Raw genomic sequence first — 27,084 nt, 5'->3', positions numbered from 1 at the left:
AGCCGGGTGCACATGTAGAATAAGCCAGGTGCACATGTAGAGTAAGCCAGGTGCACATGTAGAATAAGCGAGGTGCACATGTAGAATAAGCCAGGTGCACATGTAGAGTAAGCCAGGTGCATGAGTATCTGCAAGAGCTGTGAGGTCACAGCGTCCTCGATGCCAGGTCCAGTCGTTCAAAGGTGGGGGCACGTTGTGAGTGTGTTAGTCTCCAAGGAATTCCAAGGCCAATTCGGCCAGCGCATAAGGATATTGTGAACACAGCGTCACGATGCACAGCGCATACGATAAACTTAGCCTAATCATTGTTTGATATTGCACGAATAACACAGCTAGCTAATGTGCCAAGAAAGGAAATTAATGATCGTGATGTGAGTTGCGCTGTGCCTAACAACCGACCTTTAACAAGTCCTCCATACCATGTTCACCACGCCTTCTCAGCAGGCGGAAGGTGCATGATGCCTGTTTCGTGAATATCATGGCCCTCAGAGCCCAGGTAACGACCTGTTTGGAAACTATTGCCCCTGTTAGCCTCACTCCTACTCGATTTCGCTGCCATCAAATGTGGCGGAGTTGACTCGCCTCCAGTATAGGTTACCCTGGGCCACTGCCCGGCAAACCTCCACGAATTTCATCACCTCGCGGTCGATCTTCTCGCCGTAGGACGGAAGCTCTGCCAGAGCGAGGTACCACCTGCGATAACAGTCGGTGACCATGTCGCCGATCTTGTCCACAGCCTGTTGAATGGTCAAATGGTTCCCTTCGACGAGTAGTGAGATGAGATTGTGATCCACGCCCAACTTCAGGTCCTTGCGGTACGACAAAACGTCATTGACCCTTGGAAATATCAAACATCAGCTTATACTTTCTGACCTGGAGATGGATTCGTGTTTTCGCGGGTTCTTACAATGTGACCAGGTCGGCCGACACGTTCATGCATTCCTGCAAACTTGGATGCTCGTAGACGTGCTGTGGCAGCTTGATGTCTGCGCCATACTCGGCGAGGTTGATGGCCGGATACACGCCAATCGTGCCTCTGCGAAGGTCCATGTACGCATCAACATCGCGTGTAAAGTTCTGGCCAGAGACCTGCTGGTCAACCTGCACGAGAAGCTGGGCAAAGTATCGCTTGTGTTGGTCTATCCACCGCTGTTGCATTTCTAAGGTCAAGAGTCAGCATCTTAGGAAAAGTGGGCGTTTCAAATAATACGTCTCTGAGTTGGTGTACAACGAACCTTGACTGGACACAGCGCTTATGGCGTCCCAACACGTCTGGAAGACGTATCGAATGGGGTTCGACTCAGGAGTATACCGTGGTGCATCCCCGCCCATGATTGCTATGGTCTGCTTCACCTCCTCCGCTGCAGCGGCTGGATCCTCCATCAGGTGTCCTTCATCGAACTCTGCGTGCCGCGCACAGTGTTAGCCAATTCAAGAGTCGGCCGGTGCATTTCTCGAGAGCAGCTTACGGTCGTCGAAAAGGAATACCTGTGCGTAAAAAATATGGGTTAGCTTTGGGAGTGTACGGCTATAGAAACATGAAAAGGAAGGGGAAAACGAACCCAATGATTCCAGTCTAACATTGTGACCAGCCGGTCTTCAGATGCATCTGCTGACCAGATGGAAGCTAGGAAGCACAGATCAACTTTGGCATTTTTTGCTGCTGTCGTCTTGTCGAATTTCATAACCCTACATAACGTGGTAAGTCAGCATATCAGCTTGATCTTCTTCGCAAGAGAAATCAAGCCGGGAGACCTCTTAACTACAAAGCGGGCGATACTCTACGTACCTTGCAATCCATCGATCTCCTCTAGCCTTGGCTGCAAAGTAGTTGGGATTGACGACGGGCTTTGTGGACATGATAGAACCGAACAGGTCCGGGATATGAACGAACGGCGGACGTTTTGCATAATCCCGCTGCTCTGGTTCTTGATCGCTTGTTTCCCTTGGCGGTGTTGTGCAGCGGGTGTTATAGCCAGAACAAGTGCTGTTACCGCTGACATCGCTCGAGGCCGCGCCCATGTCGGCGTCCATACGGTGCTGCTGGATTCCAGAGGCTACTTCCATTTTCAGTGAGCAGAAACTAACTTTAGTGTATAGAAACTAATTTGATGTGATTTGATAGAGCGTATGAATGGCGGATAGCCGTGCCCTATTTCACTGCACTACCTAGGAAGCTCTGCACGTGGTCTTCACGTGGGATTTAGAAGATCAGATCCTAAACAGGAGCAACCGCGTTATCCATATCAGGCGGAAGAGTCTACGTCACCGAAGAATCTATATTGCCGAAGAATCTATGTCTCGATATTTATTGCCTAAATAAGTAAATGCCGACGGGGGGGCTGCATTGTAGCGAAAGTAAGATGTTGCACTAGCCCTATCTTGGAAATGCAGTTTGGACGTGCCTAATCAAGGCCATGTGGCTCTACCTCGCTAAGATGAAATCGGGCATAGCCCGTGTGTCGCCACAATGGGTATCGCCCGGACTACATGTATGATGAGTGACTTTGGGTGTTGTCGAAACCCCAAGACCCCCTGCCAAAATGAGCTGATTACCTAGGTATCATTGATGAAGGGAGTTGCCTGGCTATACTAGGCATCCCTACTTCATCCCTCCTGCGAGCTCCTGTCTTTCTTCATTTCTTCAGCACCTTACGTTACATGTCATTCTGTTACATCCGGATTCAGCGCCAGGTCTTAGCACAACACCTACAATGGGTCTCCTTTCCGAGATTGTGAGCAATTGCCTACCTCAAACCCTCTTAGAGTGGACTGTCTTTGCACTGGCAGCCTTTGTCGTCTACTCCATACAGCTCGTCGTGAGACGACTCTACTTCCATCCCCTGGCCAAGATCCCCGGGCCATTCCTAGCGAGGACAACATACTGGTATGAATTCTACCAAGACGTCATTCTTGGTGGGATGTACGTCAAGAACTATCCCGCACTCCACGAAAAATATGGTTGGTGCTCCTTAAGCTCCCCGGACTTTTACAATGAATGCATGTACTGATTCCGCGTCAACAGGGCCTGTCATCAGAGCCAGCCCAGATCGGGTTCACGTCAGTGACCCAGACTTCTTCCACGAGTATGTTTGTCTCCAACTAAACACTTATTTCTCCGGCTGACAGGTGGCTCCAGGGTCTACTCCTCGGGCTCCAAATACATGAAGGATCCTGCCTTTTTCCAATCGTCTGGAGGCATTCCCGAAGCACTTCCCGCCATTGTCGATGTCGAGTACCACAGGCGCCGAAGAAAGCTCATCAACGACTTGTTCTCTGCCAAGTCTATGGAGGCGCTTTCCCACCTCGTCCTGGACGTTGTCCAGAATGCACTTCGGAAGGCGCATGAGCACCATGATGAGAACAAAGTCTTGGACATCCAGCGTCTTTACACTGGCATCACCATCGACACTATCATGCGCGTCCTGTGTGACCGCACGCTCAACTTTATCGACGCTACGGACGAGGAGCCACCATTTCTTGCCACCCTGCGCACATTTTCCGAGAACTTCTTCGTCCTGAAGCACTTTCCCGTCCTCATCTGGATGGCAATGAACATTCCCAAGAGCATTGCCGCCAAGCTGATCCCCGGCGAGTTTGAGTTCCGCGCCAGCATCAACCAGTGGATTCGTGACCGCGCCGCGGAACATGAACTCGGTGTGGAGAAGGCAGTAGATGGCCGCAAAACCGTCATCGATCTTTTGCTGCGTCCCGAGGATGGTGGGAGGCCCCTGACCCACCAATCTGTCGAGGATGAAACCTACTCGTTTGCTTTTGCCGGAACCCATACCACCAGCCACACCATGAGCATGGGCACCTACTATCTACTGTCCAACCCGTCCAAACTCCAGAAGCTCCGTGACGAGCTCAAGACTGTCCCCAAAAATTACCGCGGACTGTACGAGTACAAGACCGTCCGGTCTCTGCCGTACTTGAACGCCTGCATCAAGGAGTCTCTCCGGATGTCTTCGCCTGTGCCTGGCATCATTCCACGTCTTGTCCCTTCCACTGGCATGACCTGGAAGGGCCACTACCTGCCTGCGGGGACCTCTGTTTCCAGTTCCATCCGCTCTGTTCACGACAACCCCGAAATCTTCCCCAACCCCGACCAGTTCATCCCTGAGCGGTGGCTAGGCGACGACAATCTGGACCACTACCTAGTCGTCTTCGGCAAGGGCTCCCGAGCGTGCATTGGCCTCAAGTAAGATTACCCTACCGTACTCCTGCTCTTTCTTGCGGCTGCCGTTGTTGCCATTACTGACTCGATACGCTTCGCAGTGTCGCTTGGATGGAGACCTACCTCACCTTCTCCAACTTCTTCTCTTCGCTGAACATGAGCCTGTTTGACACCAATGAGAAGACTACGGATTGGACTGACTGTGGAAATGCCATGATCAAGCAGCACGTCAAAGTCAAGGTCGACTCTGTGGTATCTTAGCTGATGGAACGTGGGAGACGAAGACAGATAGAAAGTAGATAGTTCACTTGATATAGTTCATTCAAGCAATGTCATTTTGGTCTTACTTGGTGGAGACGACTGAAAGGCTCGGGGGTGATCCGCTACTACGTTTGTTGACTTCCTCGTACTTATCACCCAGAACCACGACGCCGTGCTTGTCTCTCGGCTGTTACTTACATTGAACATTGCAGTGTTGACGCTGATGGCGCAAAAGGTTGTGAAGACAAGACTAGCCACGTTGGAGGCGCACATAACGTTGCTTCGACCGTACTACGTACAGCTCGACGGGGAACGTATTGCGACTGGCGAGCATGCACGGGCGGAGTTATGGGCCTTCTGGCCGGACATCGACTGAACACCGTCATGGACAGCTGCCCAAGGCAGGAAAATGAACCGGTTGAATTGAATCAGGCGTCAAGTCTCGGCACGGGAATATTCGAGACGCCTGCGGCAGCCAAGTGCCAGCCGCGTAGGATTATAAGAGTGCCTTACGGCAAGCCTCTGGGACGGCCCGGACTGGCTAGGTTAATCTTATCTCAGGGCTATCCTTGCTGGTGGCGCCGGGGGTATCTTCCACCCGCTCTGTTGTGCGTCATTCTAGCTGGTCGTGCTACTTGGCACTCCTCATCCCACTGACGGCAGACACGGTCGAGAGCCGATTATCCGAAGCTATTGTGGGCGGGAACATTCAGTTTGCTTTATTGGGTAACCTGGACGCACGCGATAAGGATGAGAATCCAGAGCTGGTCAGCACGTCAGACACTCATGCAAGCCACGGCGGTTGAGCGCCTGTACAAGATCAAAGTGTGTCCGTTCCGCCTTGGCAAAATGTCCAAGGATGTCGATGGGGGAGGCCGGCTGTTCCCAACTGCCGGCGAACGGCAACTATGTACTTAACTAGGACGAAATTGGGACACGCCAGGGAACTACTTCTCTGCTATGTCGGATTCACACATGACGCATGGTGGCCGTGGCTGTGGCACTGGCGTCACGTTTCTGATGCACGTCGAGAGCGGATTTTTGCCAGGTGGAAAAGGATGCTTGCGCATGAGTGGTAGAAAACGTTGCTCGCATTGCTCGTACATACATACATATACGCCGATAAGACAAGACATGTGTCACTGCACTTGTGCCCTTTTTGGCCCGTTTATAGAAGACTGCATTGGACGAGGTCATATCAAACAGACCCTTCGCCTGGCTCAAGGTAACATTCCAGAGCCTTCAGCATACTATGCTGTCGATTATTCCCTCATCTCCCGCGCCAACACACGTGGGTGGCTTACACTGTCCCTGTATACGCCGTGATGATAGGACAGGCCGAATTGCTGTGCATGTTTGCAAGGGTCGGGTTTCCGCACACAGTCAGATCCCTGCTTACGGGCCGTGCGACGCTGCAAGGCAGGAGCCACAGCCTGTCGACAAGATTCGATGCTACTGCAATCTACGTTGTTGATGGCACAAATGGATCGTGATGAAGAAAGAAGGTCAGGTACTCGTCAATTGGCTACTTCACTTCTGCCGAAGGATTCAGTCAACCAAACCGCATATATGTACGAGGAACGCGAGTTGCCACTGATAGGAACATGAAAACGGCGGAGGGGGAGTCGGATGCAGGCCGGTGTCTCCCAATGTAACGCAAACCACTGACGTCCGCTGGGGCAGTTGTCTACGCGTGCTCAATGTGGACGACAGACTGGGTGTGCTTTACGTGGATAGGGGTAGCAACATTGAACTTATATCGGCACTACAGATCTCTTGTGCGCCGCTACGCTCACCTACACTTCACCAAAGTCAGTCGCTACTGAGCTCCTCCACTCCAATGTCGGCAGTATCTCGCATCAAATTTATAGACCAGTCCCCTCAGTCCCGGCGCCAACAGGCGGCCGCGTGCTACTTCTGTCGATTCAAAAAGGTAAGGTGCCAATGGAACTCTTGACTTGGCGTCAATCCGATGCGGAAAACATAGATGGAACGACACCTTGCTGAGACAATGCGACACACCAGGTCAAATGCACAAATGAGATGCCTCAATGTCACCGGTGTCTCGTCTCCCAGCTGCCATGCAGATACCCGACCAACAAGAAAAGTCAATCGACCAACAAGAAGAATCAGTCGACCAACACACCCTTGTCACCTTGCCAGCCCGCTCAGGCACAGACGACGCGCACACAGACGCAAACAGAGTCACAGAAGACGCAGGCATCGACACCGACACCTACTGGAACACAGGAACACAAAAAGACAGCTACATCCACGGCAAGGACGAGCGCTCTGTTGGCTTCCTCGACCGAGGGTGGGAATGAAAAGGGTTCTATTGTAGACAAGAATGCGCCGGAAATACACTTGGGTCATGACATGATGGACATTTCGTTTGAGCCGGGGAACGAAATCTTGGACGCGTCTTGGCTCCAGTTTCCTTGCACGACAACAGCCCCAGCCGACGTGGCCGACAGCATGAACACAACGTTGGAGTCGTGGATCCCGCCCATCTCGAACGACATGACCTGGTCGGCTCCTGGCCTACCCAATGTGACTGCCGCGGATATGGCCCCGTCCACCCACGGCCCGCAGTACACGTGTGCCATAGCGCAACGCTGCGACGCGCTCTCCATCCAGGTCCTCGAGGCCATCACGCACTGGCGCCTCCACGCGACACCTCTCGAGAAGATGTCGGCCGTGAAACGGGTCCTGTCCCAACTCGACCGCCTCGCCACCTGCACCCGCTGCGCGCCCATGTCCACCTCGATGACCATGTTCGTCCTGCTCGCCGAGAAGCTCGTGGAGCAGTTCGCCCAGCTCGTCAGCTTTCTCGAGTGCTCGACCACGGCCGACAACTGGGACGCGACCGCCGCCAACCTCGGCGAGTACTGCCTGGACACCGACGAGGAATTCAAGGTCACGTGTCTAGCGCTGCTGCAGCTCAATATAGAACGATTCGTTACCATCCTGGAGCACCTCGGCAAGCGCGTCGAGATGCAGAAATGGGATAACCACCTGAACACCATCCAGCGCCTGATGGAACAGGTAAAAGATCTTAGGAAGCATTTGCCAAATGTATCTTCGCCAGGGGAGTAGATTTTCCTTCCAGAGGCGTGGCTTTCGGGGCGATGGTCGAGAGGCTCGCGCTGATCACGACAGCCACAATCCTCAGCCACTCGTCCGAGCCGACGTTCTTCCAAGAAGAGCCTGTGTGTGCATCTTTAATAGTAATATAGCGGGACTAGTCACAGACCGTCCCTGGGGCTTGAGTCATGATGTGAACATGACATTTGGAGTTGTTGCGGGTGTGGGAAGAGGTGAAGCAAAGTCCTCGCGAAGAGAGATGGCGCGAAGACTCGTATTTTAGCAAAAAGAAGAATTCTTAAGACGTCAAAAGATCCGCCCAAGACTTTTCTATACGTTCTCAGCGTCGAGTCATCATGGTCAATCTTAATCGATGGAGCTCATTTCCTGTTCCTGGCACGTTGCTTCGCTTGAGCTACTCTAGAACGTCGACCGAACTTCCTCCTCTGGAAACGCCGTGTGTTGCGGTGAATGGACTTTATCATGGCTTAATTCCGGGACCGAGGTTGTGGTTCAAGTGTAGCGCACGTGCCCCTTGATCCGAATCAGGGGCCTCGGGACGGAATATGTCCATCAGACAAGCAATCAAACTGATGACATGGAACAGTGTAGCTAGAGAGAGGCCTTTGATGATGGGTTTGACCCGCGTATGAAGGGATGGAATGATACAAGGCGATCATAGTATCAAGGAGTGCCAGCGGCATGAACTCTTTTCGTTTGCTTCTTCCGCAGATGAGCCTTGGCCCTTGACTTTGCTTAAGATCCCATAAAGGTTGCTCCGTTCACCAAAAGCCTTTTTTTTTTCTTCCAAATATAAATCTTGTTGCCTTGGGAATCATTGATGAGTAGACGGAGTGTCTAATGCAGCGCTCCCACTGTTCGCTTCCTTCTTTGCTTCCTTCTCCTCAGCTTTGGCCCGCTTCTTCACTTCCCTCTCTTCCGCCTTGCTCTGCTTCTTTGCCCGCTTGCGCTCCTTCTTCTCCGCACGACTCATCCGCGGAAACTCGCTGTCAGGCCCTCTCAGGACTTGGCCAGGATGCACAACGTTCAGAATGGCCAGCGCAATGAACATTGGCGCCGCATCCCAGACGTACTCGTACCACTCGTGGGTGAGGACTGGGTTGCTCAGGTCCGTACCCTGCGCGTATTGTGCCAACCGGAAAAAGATGCGCACAGAGATGAGGAATAGGGTGGCGTACATGGCGTAGAAGAGCCAGCGCCAATCGCGGACGCTATTCAACCCAGTGGATTGCTTCTCGACGTCAAGCGCGCCATGTTGCTCCAGACGCGCAATCCTGCGCTGCAGGACCACCAGAAACCAGACAAAGACGAGAATGAAAAGTTCCTGGAGTCCAATGCCCCCCATGTAGATGTGCACACCCCTCATGGTCGTCTCTGCCGAATTGTCTGAGCCGGTCGTGAAGGCTGCGCCGACCAACTGCACGGCAAAAGCCGTAATGTCGAGCCACACAAAGACGAGCCCGAATCGTTTGGCGGGTAGCCCGCCCAGACGCCTGTTGGGGATGAAGAAGTGAACGAGGCGACCGAGTGTCATGTAGATGAACGCGTTGACCCAAATGGGGGCGAGGAGGAAGAAGATTACGTGACAAGTATCGTAGGCTTCGCTGCTCTGGTCCTTGGCGAAGAGAGCACGCATGATGAAGGCCATTAGCTCCCACAGAGAACCCATGATGATGACCCAGGCATAGCGCTAGAGAACCGTCAGTAAGTGACAAAGTAGGGGCAGGGGCATCGTACCTTCTTGTATACAAACGCTTGGGCAAAATGGGCGATGGTAGTGAGTCCAAACAAGACGCAAAAAAGGACAGGAGCCACGAAGCTAGCTTCGTACATGAGGAGATTGCCACATCCCTCGGGCGGCACGTAGCCGACCTCATTCGGGGTCATCGGAAAGCATGTTGGTGTGCTGGAGGCAGAGACAGATGTCCCTGATGGGATGGTGGTGGCTGTCATTGTCGTTGCCGGAAGATGGCAGCCAGAGAAATCTCAATGCGAGGGGACCGCAGAAGCTTTATGCCCAACAGAATCATGTACACATAGACTAGGCAAGGTCGTGGCTAGTCTGGGAGAGATCCATTGCTGACATCCAGACCCATTATACCTTACCAAATAAGCCTCCTTACAAAGAAGCTATTTTGGGAAGTAATCCACTTGCCGGACATAGATGACGAGGCCCGATTTAAGAAAAAGACGTGCATGTTCGCGTCCGAGATGCTGTGGACAGGGTCCAGAATCCTTTGTCCTGTCAGTATGCTTAGATATTGCAACAATTTCTCCGACACCTGCCATGGCCCATCAGCCATTTTGTCAGCATAATTAGTCCACCCAGCCCTGCAAAGTGCAATTACGTATATGATCCGCTCAACATAAGCCCTCAGCCTCGCTACGCGTGTTGTCATCCCGGCTGGCGATCCCGAAGCCGTCATCTGTAACTAATACTCTAGCCCCCGGTGTGGGGCGAAATACGCGAGCTAGCCAATGGCAAGGCACAATAGGATACGACTCGTAACGCTACTACGCGTACGTATAAGTTAAAGGAGGCTATGACATTCGGTAGTAGCAATGACTTAGTATACATGTACTCACATATTTACCCGCTTCTATCGCGTTTATTTGTTAAGATTTCAGTAGCTAGCTATCTGTCCGGGGTATGTAGGGGTGTGTAGGCCATGAGGCATTACGACAGTCAAGGAGACTGGATGAATTTGCCGGGTTAGTTTAGCAGCACGTAATATGCCTGGAGGCGACAGTGGCAGTGACTGGGATCAAGTGCGGGGTAGTATGAAGCAAACATAAGCCACCGCATCCTAACTTGGGACGTGGCTATTATCTCTCTTTTTGCATCATACTTTTGCCATCAAGCACCGTTCCATGTTTCATTGAGTGCATTATGTCGACCAACTCATTTCCGATTCCAAAAATTGATGTGCTTCACTGGAATGCACGGAACGTTTATGTTGAATGTCCGTACTGCGAGGAGATACATCGGCACGGCGTCGAGGATCCGGGGAGACGCGCTTCGAACTGTTTTCCCGGCGGCCAATATGAGTTCATATTTCCCATCGATAAAAGCAGCAAGCTTGTCGGCTATGAGATTGATAAGAGAAGGGCCTGTTTCGTGAATGCTAGCTTGCAAAGAGGTCAAAGGGATGGGGAATTATATTCCTTGGAAAGAGATGAGTGCGAATTGGCCGATCTTTTCCACACAATGAAAATCTCGGGCAGAGAACCAAACTCAGATCCGGTTTTGAATCTCGAAAAAGTTTCAAGAGAGATGGAAACTATCACACTTCCAGGCGGCAATACATTTGAGCAAAAGAGGATTCGGTCCGCTGTTTCAGAATGTGTCCATGGTAACTTGCCTGCAATAAGCCAATATCTCAACACTTCGGTCGAAGCGAACCTTTTTCTGCACGGGAAAAATGAAACTGGAAACATGAACACTACTCTGATTATGGCGGCAGCAGAAAAGAGCCACGAGATGGTGTCACTCCTTTTGCGAAATGGCGCAGATGTGAACGCTATCAACAATGACGGACGAAGTGCGCTCATGGAGGCGGCGCTCTGGGGCCGAATGGAGAGTGTAAAAGCATTGCTCAACTCCAATGCTGACAAAGGCCTTCGAGACCGTCAGGGCCGTTGTGCGATGGATTTAGCACAGGCAGCTCGCAAAAACGAAAAGGAGAGATATGGGCGTTCTCCCATTGCGGCTGCAAAAAGCGTCCCCGAACGCGACAGAGACAGGCGGCACATCGTTATCTTACTCGGTGACTCGAACGCCGAGAAGCGACATGGATTCACTAGCCCATTATCGAGGAGTGAACGGGATAATTATGGCTTCAGGAAACCCAAATCCGAGATGGCAATAACGCTTTGTGGACCCATTCGAAGCTACCGCGTGCCGCGTATCACCAAAACCGCCGCCGTTCTTGACAGGGGAGATCAATTCACTCGTATATCGGCAACCAGTGGTTGGGGCCCCGATGCTCTACCTCTGAACTCCAGGATAGGACCACACTGGATCCAGCAAGTCTACTATATCGCATCAATAATTGGCCATGAGGTCCGAGATGCTCCAGATCCAGGTTGGGATCAGGGCAAACCTGGCCAGTATTTTGCTTCCCATGCAGAGAAGAAGTTGATCGCCTACTTCTTAGACAAGCACGTATTCATGCCTCAAGATAGAGAGCCGGACCAGACGTTGAAAAACTCAATCCTTGAATTGGAAGACTCTCCAGTAGATGGAAGGCACTCGTCCGCAGCCTGGACAAGGGTGTGTGATCTGGAGGAGAGGAAATCAGAATTGGATCTTCAGCTTTTCGATGCAGATGATCTGGTGCTTGGTGACTCTTACGATGAACAAGAGGTCAAAAGGCTGAAACATGAGATCTGTGTGATTGACGAAGAACTATTAAGCCTTGATTCGGACGCTGATGTGGCTACAATGAGAGCTCAAAAGGAGGAACACCGCAGGTTGTTGAAGAGACAGAAGATACACCAAGACCTGATTGAGCTGAGTAAAAAGGAGCCCTCTATCTCACTGACACAGGCAGTCATACTGAGCAGCAACAAAATCTGCGAGGACTGTGATAATTTCAAGGAAAAGGTGAATGACTATTTCCAGTTAAATATCGAAATGAGCTGGCGTATCTGGCCTGTATCTAGCTGAAGCAGAGGATTTGCAAGACTTGTTCCGAAAGGCATTGGCGGGCCCCTTCAATCAATCTTACTATTAGGCGACACCTCTTTCTTGTTTCTTTCATTTACAAGTGCCTTACTTCTTTCCTTCTCAGACTCGTTCCAAAAGGCATTAGCGGGCCCCGTGGGGGACCGGCCTCCTGTGCCTTGCTTCGCAGGCCCGCCCCGAAAGATATTTTGTGAGCATAATAAGCCAGTTCAGCCCTGCGATTGCATACATATATATGACTCGCTCCACTCGCCTCAGCCTATCCATACAGTCATCTCAACTAGAACTCTAGCCCCCGCCGCGGGGGCGAAGTATGCGAGCTAGTCAATGGTAGGGGCGCAATAGGATGCGCGTACGTATAAGTTGAAGGAGACGAAGACATTTAATGTGCCGAGCCACTTCTTACCAGGTGGATTAGTGGTTGCAGACACATGCTTTGACCTGGTCCTCAAGAAAATGTCACGAGAGACTCTAGTGTCCTGTAGAACATTGCAACCAAGAGCTTGTCTACGGTATGCTTCATCTTGGATCAAATACCAAGGCCCTGTCCAGGTCCTCATACCTGACTACTATCAGTGGCCTTGCTGATGGGTGTCTGATCGACTCCCAACAGCGGTGTTGACTCGCGGGACACTGCTGCTCCGCTTGGCATACCATCATGCGTAGCGTCGACTGTCCCTGCCTCGCCCTCATTCCTCAACTCATCCGCGTCCGCTTGTCGCCTCCATGGCTTATACAAGATGATGGAGCCAATGCCCACGAGCAAAAAGGCACCACAGATGCATCCGCCGACAATGTCAAAATTGTCGCCAATGGCCTCCACGCCGTCCCAGAACCTCCCATGAGGCTTCGCCACGTTCTGCACCAAAGACAAAACCTGCACCAAGCCAATAAAAGCAGAGACGGCGACGGTGATGCCGGTGAGGACGATGGAATAGTACAGAATGGCCACGGGATCGCGGGAAAAGGCCTTAGACGTGTATAAAGCGAGCATGAGGGCGCCGTCTGTGGTGTCGAGGAGGCACATGCCCGAGGTGAACAGGGCGGGGAAGATGAGGATGACCCAGATGCTCGTGCCCTGTGCGGCCTGGATACTGGCGATGCCGAGGATGGCAATCTCGCTGGACGTATCGAAGCCAAGTCCAAAGACGACACCCAAAGGATACATTTTCCACGGGCGATCAATAGCCCGGAACAGTTTCTTCAGGACCCGTCCCATAAATCCGCCGCCCTCGAGGTGGAACTGGCCTTCCGCCACGCGCTGGACCTCATCCTGGCTCATCTGCTGCTGCTCCCCTGCCGCCACCCCACTATCCCGCTGCGCGGCGAGCGTAGCTCGCAGTCGTCGGACCAGGCCATGAAGAACCCATCCGTTGCCAAGGCACAGCACGATGAGAAAGGCAGCGCTGACGCTCGTACCGACGATATTACCTACCTTGGCGAATCCGTCGAAGCGCTCCCTCAGAGCACCGCTCGTCGCTGCGACAACGATACAGGTGATGATGACAATGGTGCTGTGGCCTAGAGAGAAGAATGTGCCCACAGAAACAGGGCGCTGGCCTGCGGCAATGAGGCGCCGCGTCGTGAGGTCGATGGCGGCAATGTGGTCTGCGTCGAGGGCGTGGCGTAGGCCGAGTGTCCAGGATATAGCGGCGGGGGCCGCCAGCTTAGGATGCGTGGTGAGGATGGGTAAGGCGACGGCGAGCCAGACGAGGATGTTGACGAGAATGAGGGTGGAAATGAGGAGGATGGACTGCGGGGGAAGGCCCTTGAGAGCGTTGATGGAAGCGATCCGGTCGTTGATGGCCGCTCTTGCCCGGGCCAAAGCGGGAGGGGCCGTCATGATGGCGATGGATGTGAATTGGCGCGAAGGTGAGGTGAGCGGCCGCGGTGGCTGATATCTGGGCTCATCAAGTTGTTGTCAGCGTCTCGTCCGGTCGTGATGCGGCATAATCTGATCTCCTGCTGGAGGAGTGATAAGCGGCGTAGGGTAGCCAGATCGCACAACGCCTTAGCGCAGCGGCGTAACCACCACTCATCCGCCAAGTCCCAAGTCCAATTCTGCATCGCGAGAATGGCGTTTTTGCACGACATTAAATCTCAGAAAGAGCGATGGTTTCGAGTCGCCAGACCACCAATCCCTGCTCTGTGATTATCTGCTCATTGCAAGAATTTCTGGCCTCTCTCTCAGCGAGCAGGACCTATGATCCCTCGCATCATTCACCTTGCGCGTGTGTTGATAACAACATCAGAGATTGCGTGCCTTTACGCGATCATGAGGCTACATATCAAAAGGGACCAGGTCTTCGCAGGGGAGATTACAAACAATACACAAGCTCCAACGTGGATCATTGAACAAATCGTTCCCGAACAGTACCGCGCTTGACGGATGATCAATCCCCATGGAACTCCTCGAGCCGGGCCCTCCCCCTACTCAGGGTCCACGCCCAGAGCAAGTCGACAATCATGATCGCACCAAAGCTAAAGACCAAGCTACCCCCAAATACAAGGCCGTGATACGTCCACGCATTCCCCTCATTCAAGTCCCGGACTTGGCACACAATCGCCCAGGGCAGCACGTACAGAAAGTTGCTGAGCAGGCTCTGGTACAGATACCACAGCGGTCTCGTCGCGAGAAGAATCGTCGCGAGCTGCGTGGACGCGGCGTAGAAGACGTAGCACCACTCGATGGACCGCCACATGTAGCTCGTCACGGCCGCCACCTCTTCCGAGCCACTGAGGTAGAACGCGAAGCCCTTTGCTCCCCACAGCGACAGGAACACGGCGATGGGCACCTCAACCACAATAGCGATCACAAGCGACTGTATTGCTGGCGCGATGATCCGGGATATTGCGCGCCACGCGACTGGCTCTGGGCGCCTCTGACTGACTCCAATCTCTTTTCGCCAGGCGCCCCATCGGTGCCCAACAAAGGCCAAGCTCGTCGCCTCAAGGGCCTGCACGGGGACCATAATGAGGCCCCAGCGGATGGTATTGAAGACACCCCATGCGGTGGCGTACGTTGAGCCGAGGGCCACAATCGTGCTGACCAGCCATAGGTAGAGAGCGTTCCGAACAGCGGACTCGATGAGTGTGGGCATCCCGGGCCGTACAAGCACCATCAAGGCGGACAGGCTTGGTCTGGAGGCCACCAGTTCCTCGTGTCGCATGAGGCGTCTCTCGCGATGCCAGAACGGGAGTGTTACTGTCCAGAGGAAATAGGCCAGTCCAAGTATGGCCGCCGCCATGTTGCACGCGAGCTGAATGCCAGCCTGCATATTGACCGTGGGCGTATGGCGACCGACATGAAACGTCGATATGATGAGAAAGTCGAGGAGGATATTGACGGCAAATTTGACGATGCTAATGACCACCGGGACATCCGGTTTGTCCAGCGCCCTTGTGGCAGCGGCCACCGCCGTCTCGAGGGCCGATGTCCATGCGGAGAAGGCGCTGATGCGGACGTAGACGAGGCTCACGTCGCGCACCTCAATGGGGACGAAACCCTTGGCGAAGGTCCGAGCGCCCGCGACGAAGCCTATGCTCATGATGAGGCCCAGGAGGGACTGGATGATGATCAGCGTGTGGGTGAGGCCCAGGCGGTGTCCGAGACTGCGCGATGCCTTGTCGCCGATGACGACCCATGCGGCGCGTGGTAGGCCTTCGTTGAGGACCTCTGCGATGACGCCAATGTAGGTGTAGACGTCGGTGGTCACGACGAGGGACTTGTCAATGTTCGCCACCCAGAGCTTGGACAGCGTGCTGTAGAGCGCCGGGAGGACAAAGGCGACGAGGTTGAAGAGGAGGGCGCCCGAGTATGTGGTGCGTCGATAGGGAGGACGCCACCATGGTGCTTTGGCCGGAGAGGTCTCTTCGTGCAACGGTGACGCCGGATAGACTGTTGTTTCTGTCTCTGGGGGCAGCATGGTGTAGATGTAGGATGATGGTGGTCGAAGGGCTGTTGCAGGTCTGGGGCGGGGCATTGTCTTGCCATGCAGGAGGCTGACCACGTTTCTGAGTCGCACGGTGAAGGGTTACACTGCATCGAGAGGGGGTTTGCCGCCGCACGCACCTTGTTGAGATTGGTGGGATAGACTTTCGACTATAAGTTGACGTTCGGACCACGGTCGCTGTCCACGTGTAGTATATCTCCGTGTTGGCAACAGGGGAATTAGAAGGCTGCAAGTAGATTTCTGCACTGGTGGACTTGGAGTAATTGGCTATATCCCATAGCAGAATTGAAAGCATTACAGATAACATTTCGGAGCAAATATAGACAGGAGGCTCGGTTATGTTAAAAGCAGAGCTTATCATGGTAATCGACTATCGTTAGTCAACCCGAGGTCCTACTGAGGTTCTACCTACCCTGCACTCGGGCCTCCATTGTTCTCCTTTTCCTGTTCTATCGCCGCTTTGTATTTTATGAAATTCTCGAGAACCTGTAATCATCAGGAGGTCTTGGCGAAAGATAGGCTCTTTGCATGAAGCAAGGTTAGTTTGAATTTCACACGACAATGTTTTTGCATGATTATAGAGCGTAAAGTCAACCGCCACACAAACATATTTGAAAAAAGAAATTGAAATTAGCAGACTGCTCTCCGAGCCACTGAAGCATCTACTCATTACAGTGTTTCCTATTGTCTGATCCGATTTACCTATTATTAGCTGCTTCAGCTCTCTTCTAGACCTAAGTTAGTCGTTACAAAGCCTCAAAAATACACGGCACAGGCTCCATAGTTTCCCAGGCAAAGAGCGCCACACTAGGCGCCCTCCTTGGCACGACAGGCAGCCAAATTAGGCAGAGGTATTTAATAAGTTGCCATAGACATCAGTTCAAGTAAGTACCTACACAACCACTCTCTACTTGCTCACTGTCTCTACATATCTACGCTCCCATCCACAATGGCATCCAACCCGCCACCCGCACCACCACCACCTCCACCTCGTGCCATCAGGAGCCCGCGCCAAGATGATGGAAGCCAGCACGGCAGTTCGCAGCCATTCATCCTCCATGGCGAGGGCACAGGGAACATGGAATTCGAGTTTCCCAAGTCGCGCGACGCATCAGGGAGCGTCTCCCTCCGTACTGTCGTGGGATCGTATCTAGGCGCGCCGCAATCCGCGAAAGCCACCGCGGACAAGGTCTTTCAGATATTGGGACGGCTTCGCTGCTTGCGCCATGCTTTGGAGAGGTACAATGACGGTCTTGCCACGCAGTCGGCAGCTTTCCTCCAATACTGGCGACGCCATACTCTCGACCTGCTGTCTGGCTTTGGCTTCTACGCAGGTCAGGCAGTGGCACCAATCCGCGTAGCCGGGCTCGACGAGATTATACGCCAAGTAGAGGCCATTCACGAAAGGCCAATCCAGGAGGCCAGAGACACGATCAAGAACGGCAAGATTACCTTCGACGGGCTGGGTGAGCTGTTCAGACCGGAGCGGCATGTGAAGGCATCTATGATTTCCGGATCCGAAGCTCCATGCGTCTTCCGTGTGACGGATGCCTACTACGAGGAACGACGCTCCCTTTTCGGCTCCCAGAAACAGTTTAGAGTCACCTTGGAGGCTGTCGTCTCCATGGGCGATCACTTCTCCGTCGCCAGCTTTTCTGAGGTCATGCTCACCTGGAGCGGAGCGCGGGCTCGACCGCTCGATGACTTTACGTACTCTCCAGTGTCCGATGGCGAGCACGAAGCTCTCCTCGCGCGCGCCGCACGAGCTGTTGGGTACGGAGCTGGGGGCGCCAAGTATCTCGCCTACTCGCCCGACAGCTTCTTCCTCCACACGTCACGCGCTCGACATGAAGGCCAGGCCATGTCTCAGTCCACCAACAGCTCGCAGACACTAATCGGTGGCCGTATCATGGTGGACATGGCTCGAGGCGCGTCCATGGGCCATTCCCCGTGCCAGGGGGTGGACGAGGCCACCTTGTCCATTGTCCAACTCGCAGGACGGTACCGTCAATGGTTATCCAAACGGTCGCAGTCTTCTCGACTTGAGACACCCGAGACGGAATCCCTCTTTATCTGGGACCAGGTGCCCCAGGAGTTCCTCATCACCTGCTGGCCCGCCCTGGTGGGTTTCAGCTTCACGGCCAAGATCTGGGGCCACGTTCTCGTCGACGGCCTCTCGCACATTGACTTTCAGGACCAGGCGTACGACCGTTTGGTTCTCTCGCAGGAGCGCAAGCAGCTCATCCGTGCCGTCGTGCGGTGTGGAACCACCACGCAGACGCAGGACCTCATCAGCGGGAAGCAGGGCGGACTCATCTTTCTGTTGCACGGTCCACCCGGCGTCGGAAAGACGTTGACGGCCGAGGCTGTCGCTGAGGTGCTCCATCGACCGCTGTACTACATCACCATGGGCGAACTCGGTGTGACCCCAGACGAGCTGGAGAAGAGACTGACAGATGTTCTGGATTTGTGCGCCGAGTGGGACGCTCTCGCCGTCCTCGACGAAGCAGACGTGTTTCTCGAAACGCGCAGCAACGCGGACCTCGTTCGCAACGCCATGGTCTGCGTTATGCTGCGCATCCTCGAGTATCATCCCGGCATCCTCTTCCTAACGACCAACAGAGTACGGAATCTCGACCCGGCGTTTGAGAGTCGTATCACCCTCGCCATTCGGTATGAATCGCTCGATCGGGACGCCCGCCTGCGGGTTTGGGAGAGCCAGCTGGCGAATCTGCCCGGCCCTGTCGCGTCGGACATTGATTGCGCTGCGCTCGCGGCTCAGCAGTTGAACGGGCGACAGATCAAGAACACGATGCGGCTGGCCCTGAGTCTGGCGACAGATCAGGGTGTTGCCTTGACGCAGTCAACCTTGCTGAACACGATTGAGGTCACGACGCTGGGGACGCGATCCATGGGGGAGGACAGCACGTGGGAGGCTGCGGTAGACGATAGAAACAGGCGCAGATAGAGTACATGTAGGTTTTGTAAGAACACATGTAGGCATTGGTTCTTGTAACGAGTGTACCATTAGCATCAAGCGTACACAACAAAGTTGAACAGTGAAAAGGATTATTTGAACATCTATATAACAGGTCTAGCTCGAATTCGAGTTATCAGCACAGCTCCACGCGCTCGCGCCGCCCGACGCCGAGTACGAATCCATAATGGACACAATAGAGCCATATGTGCCGCCGACCATGAGGAACGCACCCATGAGGACGACAGCGGCCGCCCATAGGGCCCTCAGGCGCCACTTGTTGGTCGGTTGGGCCTTGCCGACCGACCAGTTGTCGTAGAACCACATGAAGCCCATGAACATGAAGGACATGAGGCAGCCAAACAGGGAGCCGATCAGAGACGTGAGGGAGCCGAAGATGGGGATGGCGCTGGCGACAATGTAGGCGACAATGGTGATGCCCAGCGTGCAGCCGATCCAGCATAGCCAGTGGGTCATGGTGTTGGCGGTGAGATGCTTCGAGTCGCGCAGGACGCGGACGAGGAGGTACTTGGCGGGGATCTGGCACTGCGTTAGTCTACACGGATGGTATTGGTTCAGAGAAAAGACGTACGTGAACAAAGAGCGTCGCTGAGACGAGGAGGCCAGGGAGAGCCAAGCCGTAGCTGACCTTCTTTAACAGACCGCCAGCGCTGCCCAGGGCGGGCGTAGCCACGTATGATCCGCAGAAGTAGTACACCACAGTACCGACGACAATGTACGTGGCCGTGATAGCGCACTGGCTGGTGATGACGGAGCGCGTGTAGTGGCGAGGGTCCCTCATCTCCGCAAAGAGGGAGAAGTACGCCGGCACGCCCGCATAGGCGAAGACAAAGCCGGAGAGGGCAGTCGCCGCATCGACGAAGCGAGGGCTGCCAAAGAGCTGAAAGTCAGACTTCCACGGCTGGTCATCTGGGGCGTCGGTTGGCTTATCCTGCACACCGACGGCAATGGTCACGGTGAAGACTGGTTACGTGTTAGAATTGGGCATGCCAAGAAAAAGCACGACATGCGAAACGTACCAGCTGTGAGGATGGAGGCCAGCCCGATCCAGGCGAGCCAGCTGATGCGACCGAGTGTGCGGATGCTACCTAGGCCAAAAGCTGCGGCCGCAGCTACAGCCACGAAGACGGCTGTGCAGGCTCCGTGGGCGGACACGGCGTTGAGGCCGATGGAGATGCCCAGCATGGCGGAGCCGGCGATGAAGATCCAGTCTGGAAGGTTAGTCGGGAATCTTGGATTATAGACAACGACTTACAAATCACAAAGATGCAACCAAACACCTCGAAGCCTGCCCGGCCAAAGAGCAGCCTGGCCGCATCGTCGATGCCATATGTCTCAAAGTGGCGATGCTTGAACGTGCCAATGACATGCGACGCCCACCCTGTGAGCACCGCGATGAAGCAGAGCAGGATAATACCGGGAATCAGACCCAGCGCATGGAAAGACGCGGGGATGGTCAAGATACCCAGGCCGATTTGTGTCTTCATCATCAGGGCCACGGTGCCCAGCCAGCCAACCTACGTGGCACGCGTCAGCAGGCTGCAGCAGTAAGAGGAGAGGGGATTCTCACATTTCGATAGTCGGGACCGCCATCTGTCCTGTCGCCAAAGACGTGACTCTGCTGGACCTCAGCATCGTCAATCTTTGAGCGTGGCATGTCGAGGCCGTCGACCTCCTTGGTGGACTTGTTCATGGGGAGCAGCTAGAGAAGAGAGGGAGGAAAGTGGTTGTCGAGAGGTTGAAAATTTCCTGGGGAATCTGGGGAAGACGGCCACTTTGTTCGAAATGAAGGGAGTGTCTAGAGAATCAGGAGAACACGAGGGTTTGACAAAGAGATTGATGGTCGAGTGCACCCTGACGCTGAACTAATAGCACGCTTGCGTTCCGGCGCCGGCGTCGAGACTCGGGAGGCAGAGCAACATGCTGCTCCACCAGCGTCATGCTACCGCCTCATTCTTTCGTGTGCGGTCTGCTCCCGATGGAGCGCACCCTTCCGGGATCGGGGAGGGTCGTGGAGTTTCATTGCCAGTGAGAGGCGAGGCTGGGCTCACGGTGCTCCATGATCCAACGCGCGGAGGGTAACTTGTACGTAAAGACGATCCACATCGGTGCGTGCCGTTGGATGCGTCGCGACACGAGACGTGGGACCTGCGCCGGCCCCCGGGTCTTCTCTGCGGCAATGCTTCTGGAAAAGGCCGATCCGCCTTCTTCTGCGTCTAGCGGTCTCCACCGAGGACTCCAGTCGTTGTGCCGGGCGATCCTGTCCTTGTTTTGATGAGTTTCCGCCCGTCTATCCGTCCTACCGCGCAGCCGTTGGCGGCGTGCACAAATCGGCATCTCTGGACTCTTTGAGTGAACGTGAACTTGAACGTTGAGGGTGGACAAGAATAAATTCTTCCAAGGTACAGGTAAGCACGCGGACGTCCATATCAAACTCAAGAGAGGCCACGTCCTACTCCTCGGAGCGTCCGCTCTAGCGTCGTCACGGGCGCAGACCTCCGTCTAGTCCAGCCTGTGGTAAAGTGACTAAAGTCCCGGTGATCGGGGCGGGCTCACCGCAGGGATCCTGCCATCAGCCAGACACTACGTAGGTAATATAAGGAGTGTGTGCCTTACTCGTGAGGTTTGGAGGCTTGTTGGAGAAGGGCGAAAAAAATTGCAGAGTCAATTCCAGGGACGTCCGGACTCCGACGTCATATCCACATGGTATATTTCACCTACCCTGCAAAAAGCACATCAAAGTCCCGTTGCCTAGCTGTCTATAGGAGTGCTCTGGCTTTCAACTGTCACTGGGTGAGATTCATATCACTGAGAGTTGAAATCCTGGGATGTGTTCATGATCGAGTCGACTTTCTCCCGCGGACTCTACTCATATGTGTCCAATTCTCTCGTCTTTGCACAGGCGTAAACGCCCACAACAAGACATGGAAATGAACCAGATTCACTAACGTTGGTATCCTCCACATTCTCCATTCGCGGATCCTCCTTTATGCACGGGCAGGTGCAGAGATGATCAAGCAGGTGTTACCCGACTAGAGACCCAGACTGCAGCGCCACCCAGTCCCCTAAAACAGTTCCACAGACTTTCGACCAAGTCTGGATCCTGGGAGCTGCAGCCGTCGGACAGAGATGCTCTTTCGAAGTCAAGAGGAAACATTAGTTAGTCAAAGATCCTGTGTTGTGCCTAGTTCGAGCTCCACAACTTGCTCACCCTCTCGCGGGGCAAGCGCTGGTGTGAGGACCCGCGCCTCGAGAGCGTCAGACGGCAGCCCAGCGCCCAACCGTGGAGTATACTGGTAATACTGGGGTAATAAACACACAAATGTACGTCTGTGGAGGCTCGTGTTTTGGGACCTTGACCCCAGATCCTCTGAGGGTCTGGCTGTTGAGAGAAGATGGGGAAGCGCGGAAGGAAATGGCGGTTGAAGCCGGCTGCCGGCGGCTCAGAATATCGCCCTGTGCTCCAGTGGGTCAGGAAACGCTTGTTCCGCTCAAGTACATGTTTCCCCTATCTATTCTAGGATATGTGGGATCTTGGTAGCTCGATTGTTAAGTAATTTGAAACAAGCGAGTAGGCCTATGGTGGTGGTCTCATCCACGCGTCGTGATTGCGGGACCACCCTGCTGAGAGTGGTAGGGAATCCATCCTATGACTAGTAGCTCCCATTTTATTGCAATTTCAAACGCCACTCTTTAGTCAGGAGAATGATTTTCCTAACACCGCGGACAGCACTTTAGTCCGGCACAGCGACGCGGGACCACAATTAGCAGGTAGTAGCGCTCCCGAGCGGAAATCGGATGGAACGATCAGACTCTAGACATCACAAGCTAACTGAGATATGGGAGACGAGACCATAGATAATGACCGAGAGGATATGCCCTGAGAAGGAGGCCGCATGGCATATTGTGCTCGATGGTGGCTAAGTCTAGGCAAGCCACCGTCAGAAGTGCGCGGCCTACTAGTCGTCAAGTAGCATGCGCTGAATCTGATGCGGGGTTGAACTCAACCTGGACAGAGAAATGATATACAGAAATGTTTCATTATGGAACCCTCTGATTGCGACATCCGGCGTGAGCGTTGTCAAGACAACTAAGATGAATCTCTTTCCTGTTTGAACCGGCGGATGCGCGCTGATTGATTGGCTGTTGCCCGAGTCTTGGCGGATAGCTGCAGGTCAACCACAAAGGAAAGAGTTCTAAACCACGGCAGAAAGAAGTCAACAAGTAGAATGGATCGAATCAAGAAGACCACATGTCATCCCTGGACAAATTGCCAAATAGAACGGTGGAGTGAGCTCCGGAATCGTTGGTGAGGGGCATGGACCTGGTAGGCGACGGGGTCGTGGCTATTTCAGCGGCGAATTACGGTTGAAGATTGGTTCGCGCCCGCCTAGAATGCCAGATGCTCCTTGTTAAAGATCAGTCACAGCTTACATCTAGATCACACGAGAGGGCGAACGCTGGGTGGGATTTCGCAGGTGAACAGAGACGCCCTAACCAACCACGGACGATGTTAATGCACGAGCTTCGACAATAAGACTCTTTAGTTACAGTGTAATATTCTATTTCAGGAGCTAAGTGGCGACGCGTCAACACGTTCCTATATGATAACCCACGGAAGAATGAACCACTACCCTTATCTATTATGTCTTTAAGAATCGGAACAGAAATCACTTAAAATGTCTCTATATTGGAAGCCAAAAACTAAGTCACGACTTAGGTACCGAGTATTGAATATATGCATATGACTATAGATTCTAGTCTCTTTTAGTTCTAGTACCTATGCCCATTTCACGATAATGACATCGATGACATTAACAGCGAAGATAACTCATACGCCTAGCCGTTGGGTCTGGTTTTGCAGCCATCGTAACAGAGCTCACAAATTCCTCTGCTCGCGAGTCATCAAGCATCTTTGTGAATCCTACCTTAGCTGTGCTTCATAGCCCATGAGGAGCGACTGACAAACTCCGGAGAGCCAGAAACCATCCGGGCACTCCGGAAGAGAAGTGGAGACATCGGTACGCTGGCCGGTCGGGGTGGGGCTGAAGTTAAATTGAACTACCGGACGAATGCCGGCTCGGCTACCGGATCAACCGCGTCCATGTGAGTGAGCATGCCACTTGTTCGCCTTGCTTTGAAACAGCGTCCCATATCTTACTGCCTCAATAGGAAGACAAGGCGTTCTCTTACACTCTGTGCTGCACGCTCAGCGCCAATGGCGCCATCGAATCGTGAATCTCCGGCCCTTGTCTGCGGAGACGAGCAAAGAGGGGAAGGCGTTGCTCATCAGCACCTTTTATACCGAATTGCCGAGCGAACAGACATAACCAGAACAAGGACCCCGGTCTTTCACCCTCTTAGCCATAGCATGCATGCTTAATTTCCCCACGGGGACATGTCCGTAAAGCTCGGCAGATGGGGTTGCCGACGGCAATTCGGTGACCAATGCACCGAGGAGCCAGTACCGCCGGATATTTAAGCATAAACACTTGACAGATCCGTTCCCCCACCCTCTTCGAGCACCACACCCTCTTCCCCTTCCACATGATGCAAATTGGCCGCATATACAGCGTCCTCAGAGCCACGGGCATGGCTCTGCTGGCTACCACCGCGTCAGCCGCAGCTCTGGCACCACGTGCTGAAGCCGGTCAAGACTGGGCTAGCCTTGAGATTCTCACCACAGCTGCCGACGCGCAGGTCCAGACCGTCCTCGATGGAAAAGAGGCATATATCGCTGGGTCGCCCCGCGGTCTTACCCGTGCCGTCCGCCAGCTTGTGACGCCATTTGTCTGGCCCAACTCGACACACTATCACGATGAGACCCTCCTGCCTCACATTGAAGAGATGCTTGCTGTCCTCACTAAGGTTCAGCACTGCGATGGTACATACACAGTTGGCAACTACCACTCTCCGCCTGACACAGGCTTCTTGATCGAGGACTTTGGCATTATGGTTCGCATTCTTGAGGAAGACGACCATGAGGATTCGCAGGTTTTCGCTGACACGATCCGCGCTATCCTTCGCAAAGCCGCGCCTGGTTTGGCCAAAGGCGGCATCCACACCCCTAATCATCGATGGAAGGTCTGCGCTGCCCTGGCGCGCATCAGCCGCATCACAGATGACGAGAGCTTGATCGAGCGCATTGACGAATGGCTCGCCGAAGGCATCGATATCGATGCAGATGGCATTTACTCTGAGCGCAGTGGCATCTACTACGCCGCCGTCTCCAACCCATCTCTTCTGACCGTGGCGCGCGAGCTCAACCGCACTGAACTCCTAGAGCCTGTGCGCAAGAACCTCGAATTGTCCATTGAGCACGCCGAGCCTAATTGCGAAATCGAGACCGTTCTTAGCCGCCGCCAGGATCAAAACCAATATCGGAGCGACAACATGGGCGAATTTTACCCGCAGTTTCGGGAGCTGGCCTTGCGCGACGGCAATGGTCGATTTGCCGCCATGGCGCGGCTCTTGGAGTCGCGTGTACCCGAGCGACTGGGAGACTATCTGGCTAATCTCATCGAGCAACCTGAGCTGGCAAAGGAACTTTCTGCACCCGAGGAGCCCTTTGTCGACTTTCAAAAACATTACCCCACTGTGAGCTTGGTCCGCGTGCGGAACGACAAGCTGACCGTATCGGCCTTTGGAGGGACAGACTGGTACCACAAGGGGGAGAAGACGGACTTTTACAACAGATTCGGTTCCGGTCTGTCGACCAATCCGTCCTTTTTCCGCGCCTGGAATGGCGATCTTGTCCTCGAGGGTATCCGGATGAGCGCCAACTTCTTCAGCATGGGCCACTTTAGATCCAACGGGATTGAATTCGACAGCGAGACTGGCGTCGCCAAACTGGGCAATGAGATGGAGGTGCAGTACTACCTACCCATGCCAGCCGACCAGCGCAACGAGAATGGCACATATGACCTATCGAGGTCGATCGACGGACGCTTCTACGCCAGCCTTGACTTTGAGAACCGACCTGCCAGTGTGCGACGCCTCAAGACGGATGTGAAGATTGTGCCGACAGACGCAGGCTATGATCTTGAGTTTGAAGTCACAGGCGAGAAGGACGTGGACATTACGCTTGAGGTGACCTTTAGGAAGGGCGGTGAGTTCAGCGGTGTCGAGCCATCTGTCGACGGTGAAGGGAACACTATCTACCATCTCAAGGAGGGCGAGGGTCAGTACACTAATGGCAAAGACACCATTGCCTTTGGGCCAGGCAATGGAGATGGCGTCGTCAATCCCGATGCTGGCGAGCAGTATAGCTGGCATAACGGCAATCTTGTCCTGGAGGGGCACCATGTCTATGTCACAGGCACGACGCCGATGAAGTACACGCTCAACTTGGGGTTCTCCTGATTTACCGTGGCGGAAATAGGGGTCTTCACTAGATCAAGAATAAACACACAAGTACATCTGTAATTGGCGTTGTTGTATGATATCTGGCACATGCTCTCTTGGTCTCTCGGTAAGGATGTATGTCGCCAAGACCATCCCACCCACAGAATCTATGCAAGAAGTCGGAGAGGGGGCTTGACGTCTATGGCAAACCGCAGGGTCATCTTTAGCCTAACACTGCTGTTTCTGGTTATGGTCAGTACCTTCAGTCACTGTCTGAAGCTTCGTGGACAAATCGAGTTTCTGAAGGCCGTCGTCGTCGGCAGCAAGATCTTGACATACACTGAATTATCGAGTGCCCTTGAGTTGGCTCGAAAATGGAGCACCATGACTTTCCTGGTAGTCATTGTATGATTTCACATCCTCGCTGCACATAGTTGAAGGTAGTGCGTAGCTCTGTATTTCCCTGGATTAGATACGCTTGAGCTCGTGAATGGCTTCTGTCTGTGCCAGCAACATGCACTAAAGGGGATATTCGTGTCCGCATTTGTGTGACGGAGTT

The 27,084-nt window shown here is 53.7% G+C and overlaps 10 protein-coding genes across 10 annotated transcripts; 5 read left to right on the top strand and 5 right to left on the bottom strand.

Annotated features, from left to right (window-relative positions):
* Positions 1-424: 424 nt before the first annotated feature.
* F5Z01DRAFT_622109 (Presilphiperfolan-8-beta-ol synthase) lies at positions 425-2,034 on the bottom strand (the record flags this gene model as incomplete). Its single annotated transcript, XM_046261237.1, has 7 exons — positions 425-532; positions 579-837; positions 908-1,160; positions 1,236-1,403; positions 1,470-1,488; positions 1,563-1,689; positions 1,790-2,034. 7 exons carry the CDS (start codon positions 2,032-2,034, stop codon positions 425-427), a joined length of 1,179 nt encoding a protein of 392 aa, XP_046118258.1.
* Positions 2,035-2,714: 680 nt separating this feature from the next.
* F5Z01DRAFT_621946 (cytochrome P450) lies at positions 2,715-4,438 on the top strand (the record flags this gene model as incomplete). Its single annotated transcript, XM_046261232.1, has 4 exons — positions 2,715-2,961; positions 3,026-3,086; positions 3,140-4,201; positions 4,279-4,438. 4 exons carry the CDS (start codon positions 2,715-2,717, stop codon positions 4,436-4,438), a joined length of 1,530 nt encoding a protein of 509 aa, XP_046118257.1.
* Positions 4,439-6,420: 1,982 nt separating this feature from the next.
* On the top strand, positions 6,421-7,744 carry F5Z01DRAFT_655153 (uncharacterized protein). The gene has a single exon (XM_046263474.1). The coding sequence runs from the start codon at positions 6,482-6,484 to the stop codon at positions 7,532-7,534; it is 1,053 nt and encodes a 350-aa protein (XP_046118256.1). The 5' UTR covers positions 6,421-6,481; the 3' UTR covers positions 7,535-7,744.
* A 613-nt stretch (positions 7,745-8,357) lies between these two features.
* F5Z01DRAFT_686937 (putative RTA1 domain protein) lies at positions 8,358-9,572 on the bottom strand (the record flags this gene model as incomplete). The annotated part of the gene is made up of 2 exons (XM_046265995.1): positions 9,281-9,572; positions 8,358-9,233 (listed from the first exon to the last, which is right to left on the bottom strand). The coding sequence occupies exons 1-2, from the start codon at positions 9,494-9,496 to the stop codon at positions 8,358-8,360; spliced, it is 1,092 nt and encodes a 363-aa protein (XP_046118255.1). The 5' UTR covers positions 9,497-9,572.
* Positions 9,573-10,386: 814 nt separating this feature from the next.
* F5Z01DRAFT_102498 (uncharacterized protein) lies at positions 10,387-12,499 on the top strand. Its single transcript, XM_046257331.1, has one exon. The coding sequence runs from the start codon at positions 10,434-10,436 to the stop codon at positions 12,210-12,212; it is 1,779 nt and encodes a 592-aa protein (XP_046118254.1). The 5' UTR covers positions 10,387-10,433; the 3' UTR covers positions 12,213-12,499.
* Positions 12,500-14,208, bottom strand: F5Z01DRAFT_102499 (high-affinity nickel-transport protein-domain-containing protein). Its single transcript, XM_046257332.1, has one exon. It carries the CDS (start codon positions 14,071-14,073, stop codon positions 12,787-12,789), a length of 1,287 nt encoding a protein of 428 aa, XP_046118253.1. The 5' UTR covers positions 14,074-14,208; the 3' UTR covers positions 12,500-12,786.
* A 415-nt stretch (positions 14,209-14,623) lies between these two features.
* Positions 14,624-16,213, bottom strand: F5Z01DRAFT_674078 (uncharacterized protein; the record flags this gene model as incomplete). The annotated part of the gene is made up of 1 exon (XM_046265006.1): positions 14,624-16,213. One exon carries the CDS (start codon positions 16,211-16,213, stop codon positions 14,624-14,626), a length of 1,590 nt encoding a protein of 529 aa, XP_046118252.1.
* Positions 16,214-17,018: 805 nt separating this feature from the next.
* On the top strand, positions 17,019-19,280 carry F5Z01DRAFT_655151 (P-loop containing nucleoside triphosphate hydrolase protein). The gene has a single exon (XM_046263473.1). It carries the CDS (start codon positions 17,133-17,135, stop codon positions 19,149-19,151), a length of 2,019 nt encoding a protein of 672 aa, XP_046118251.1. The 5' UTR covers positions 17,019-17,132; the 3' UTR covers positions 19,152-19,280.
* F5Z01DRAFT_674076 (transmembrane amino acid transporter protein-domain-containing protein) lies at positions 19,278-20,874 on the bottom strand (the record flags this gene model as incomplete). The annotated part of the gene is made up of 5 exons (XM_046265005.1): positions 19,278-19,700; positions 19,753-20,144; positions 20,201-20,392; positions 20,437-20,698; positions 20,752-20,874. The coding sequence occupies 5 exons, from the start codon at positions 20,872-20,874 to the stop codon at positions 19,278-19,280; spliced, it is 1,392 nt and encodes a 463-aa protein (XP_046118250.1).
* A 3,854-nt stretch (positions 20,875-24,728) lies between these two features.
* Positions 24,729-26,543, top strand: F5Z01DRAFT_750238 (uncharacterized protein; the record flags this gene model as incomplete). Its single annotated transcript, XM_046267013.1, has 1 exon — positions 24,729-26,543. The coding sequence occupies one exon, from the start codon at positions 24,729-24,731 to the stop codon at positions 26,541-26,543; it is 1,815 nt and encodes a 604-aa protein (XP_046118249.1).
* Positions 26,544-27,084: the final 541 nt, after the last annotated feature.

Source organism: Emericellopsis atlantica, assembly GCF_019669845.1.
Source record: "Emericellopsis atlantica unplaced genomic scaffold F5Z01scaffold_13, whole genome shotgun sequence".
NCBI classification, from domain to species: domain Eukaryota; kingdom Fungi; phylum Ascomycota; class Sordariomycetes; order Hypocreales; family Bionectriaceae; genus Emericellopsis; species Emericellopsis atlantica.
The sequence above is the reverse complement of the archived record's forward strand: the minus strand, read 5'-3'. Positions and strand labels throughout refer to the sequence as shown.

Bases quoted from the DNA above. Each gene is read 5' to 3' on its own strand.
- F5Z01DRAFT_655151 (XM_046263473.1), top strand. From the start codon at position 17,133: ATGGCATCCAACCCGCCACCCGCACCACCACCACCTCCACCTCGTGCC.
- F5Z01DRAFT_655153 (XM_046263474.1), top strand. From the start codon at position 6,482: ATGCCTCAATGTCACCGGTGTCTCGTCTCCCAGCTGCCATGCAGATAC.
- F5Z01DRAFT_102499 (XM_046257332.1), bottom strand. From the start codon at position 14,073: ATGACGGCCCCTCCCGCTTTGGCCCGGGCAAGAGCGGCCATCAACGAC.
- F5Z01DRAFT_102498 (XM_046257331.1), top strand. From the start codon at position 10,434: ATGTCGACCAACTCATTTCCGATTCCAAAAATTGATGTGCTTCACTGG.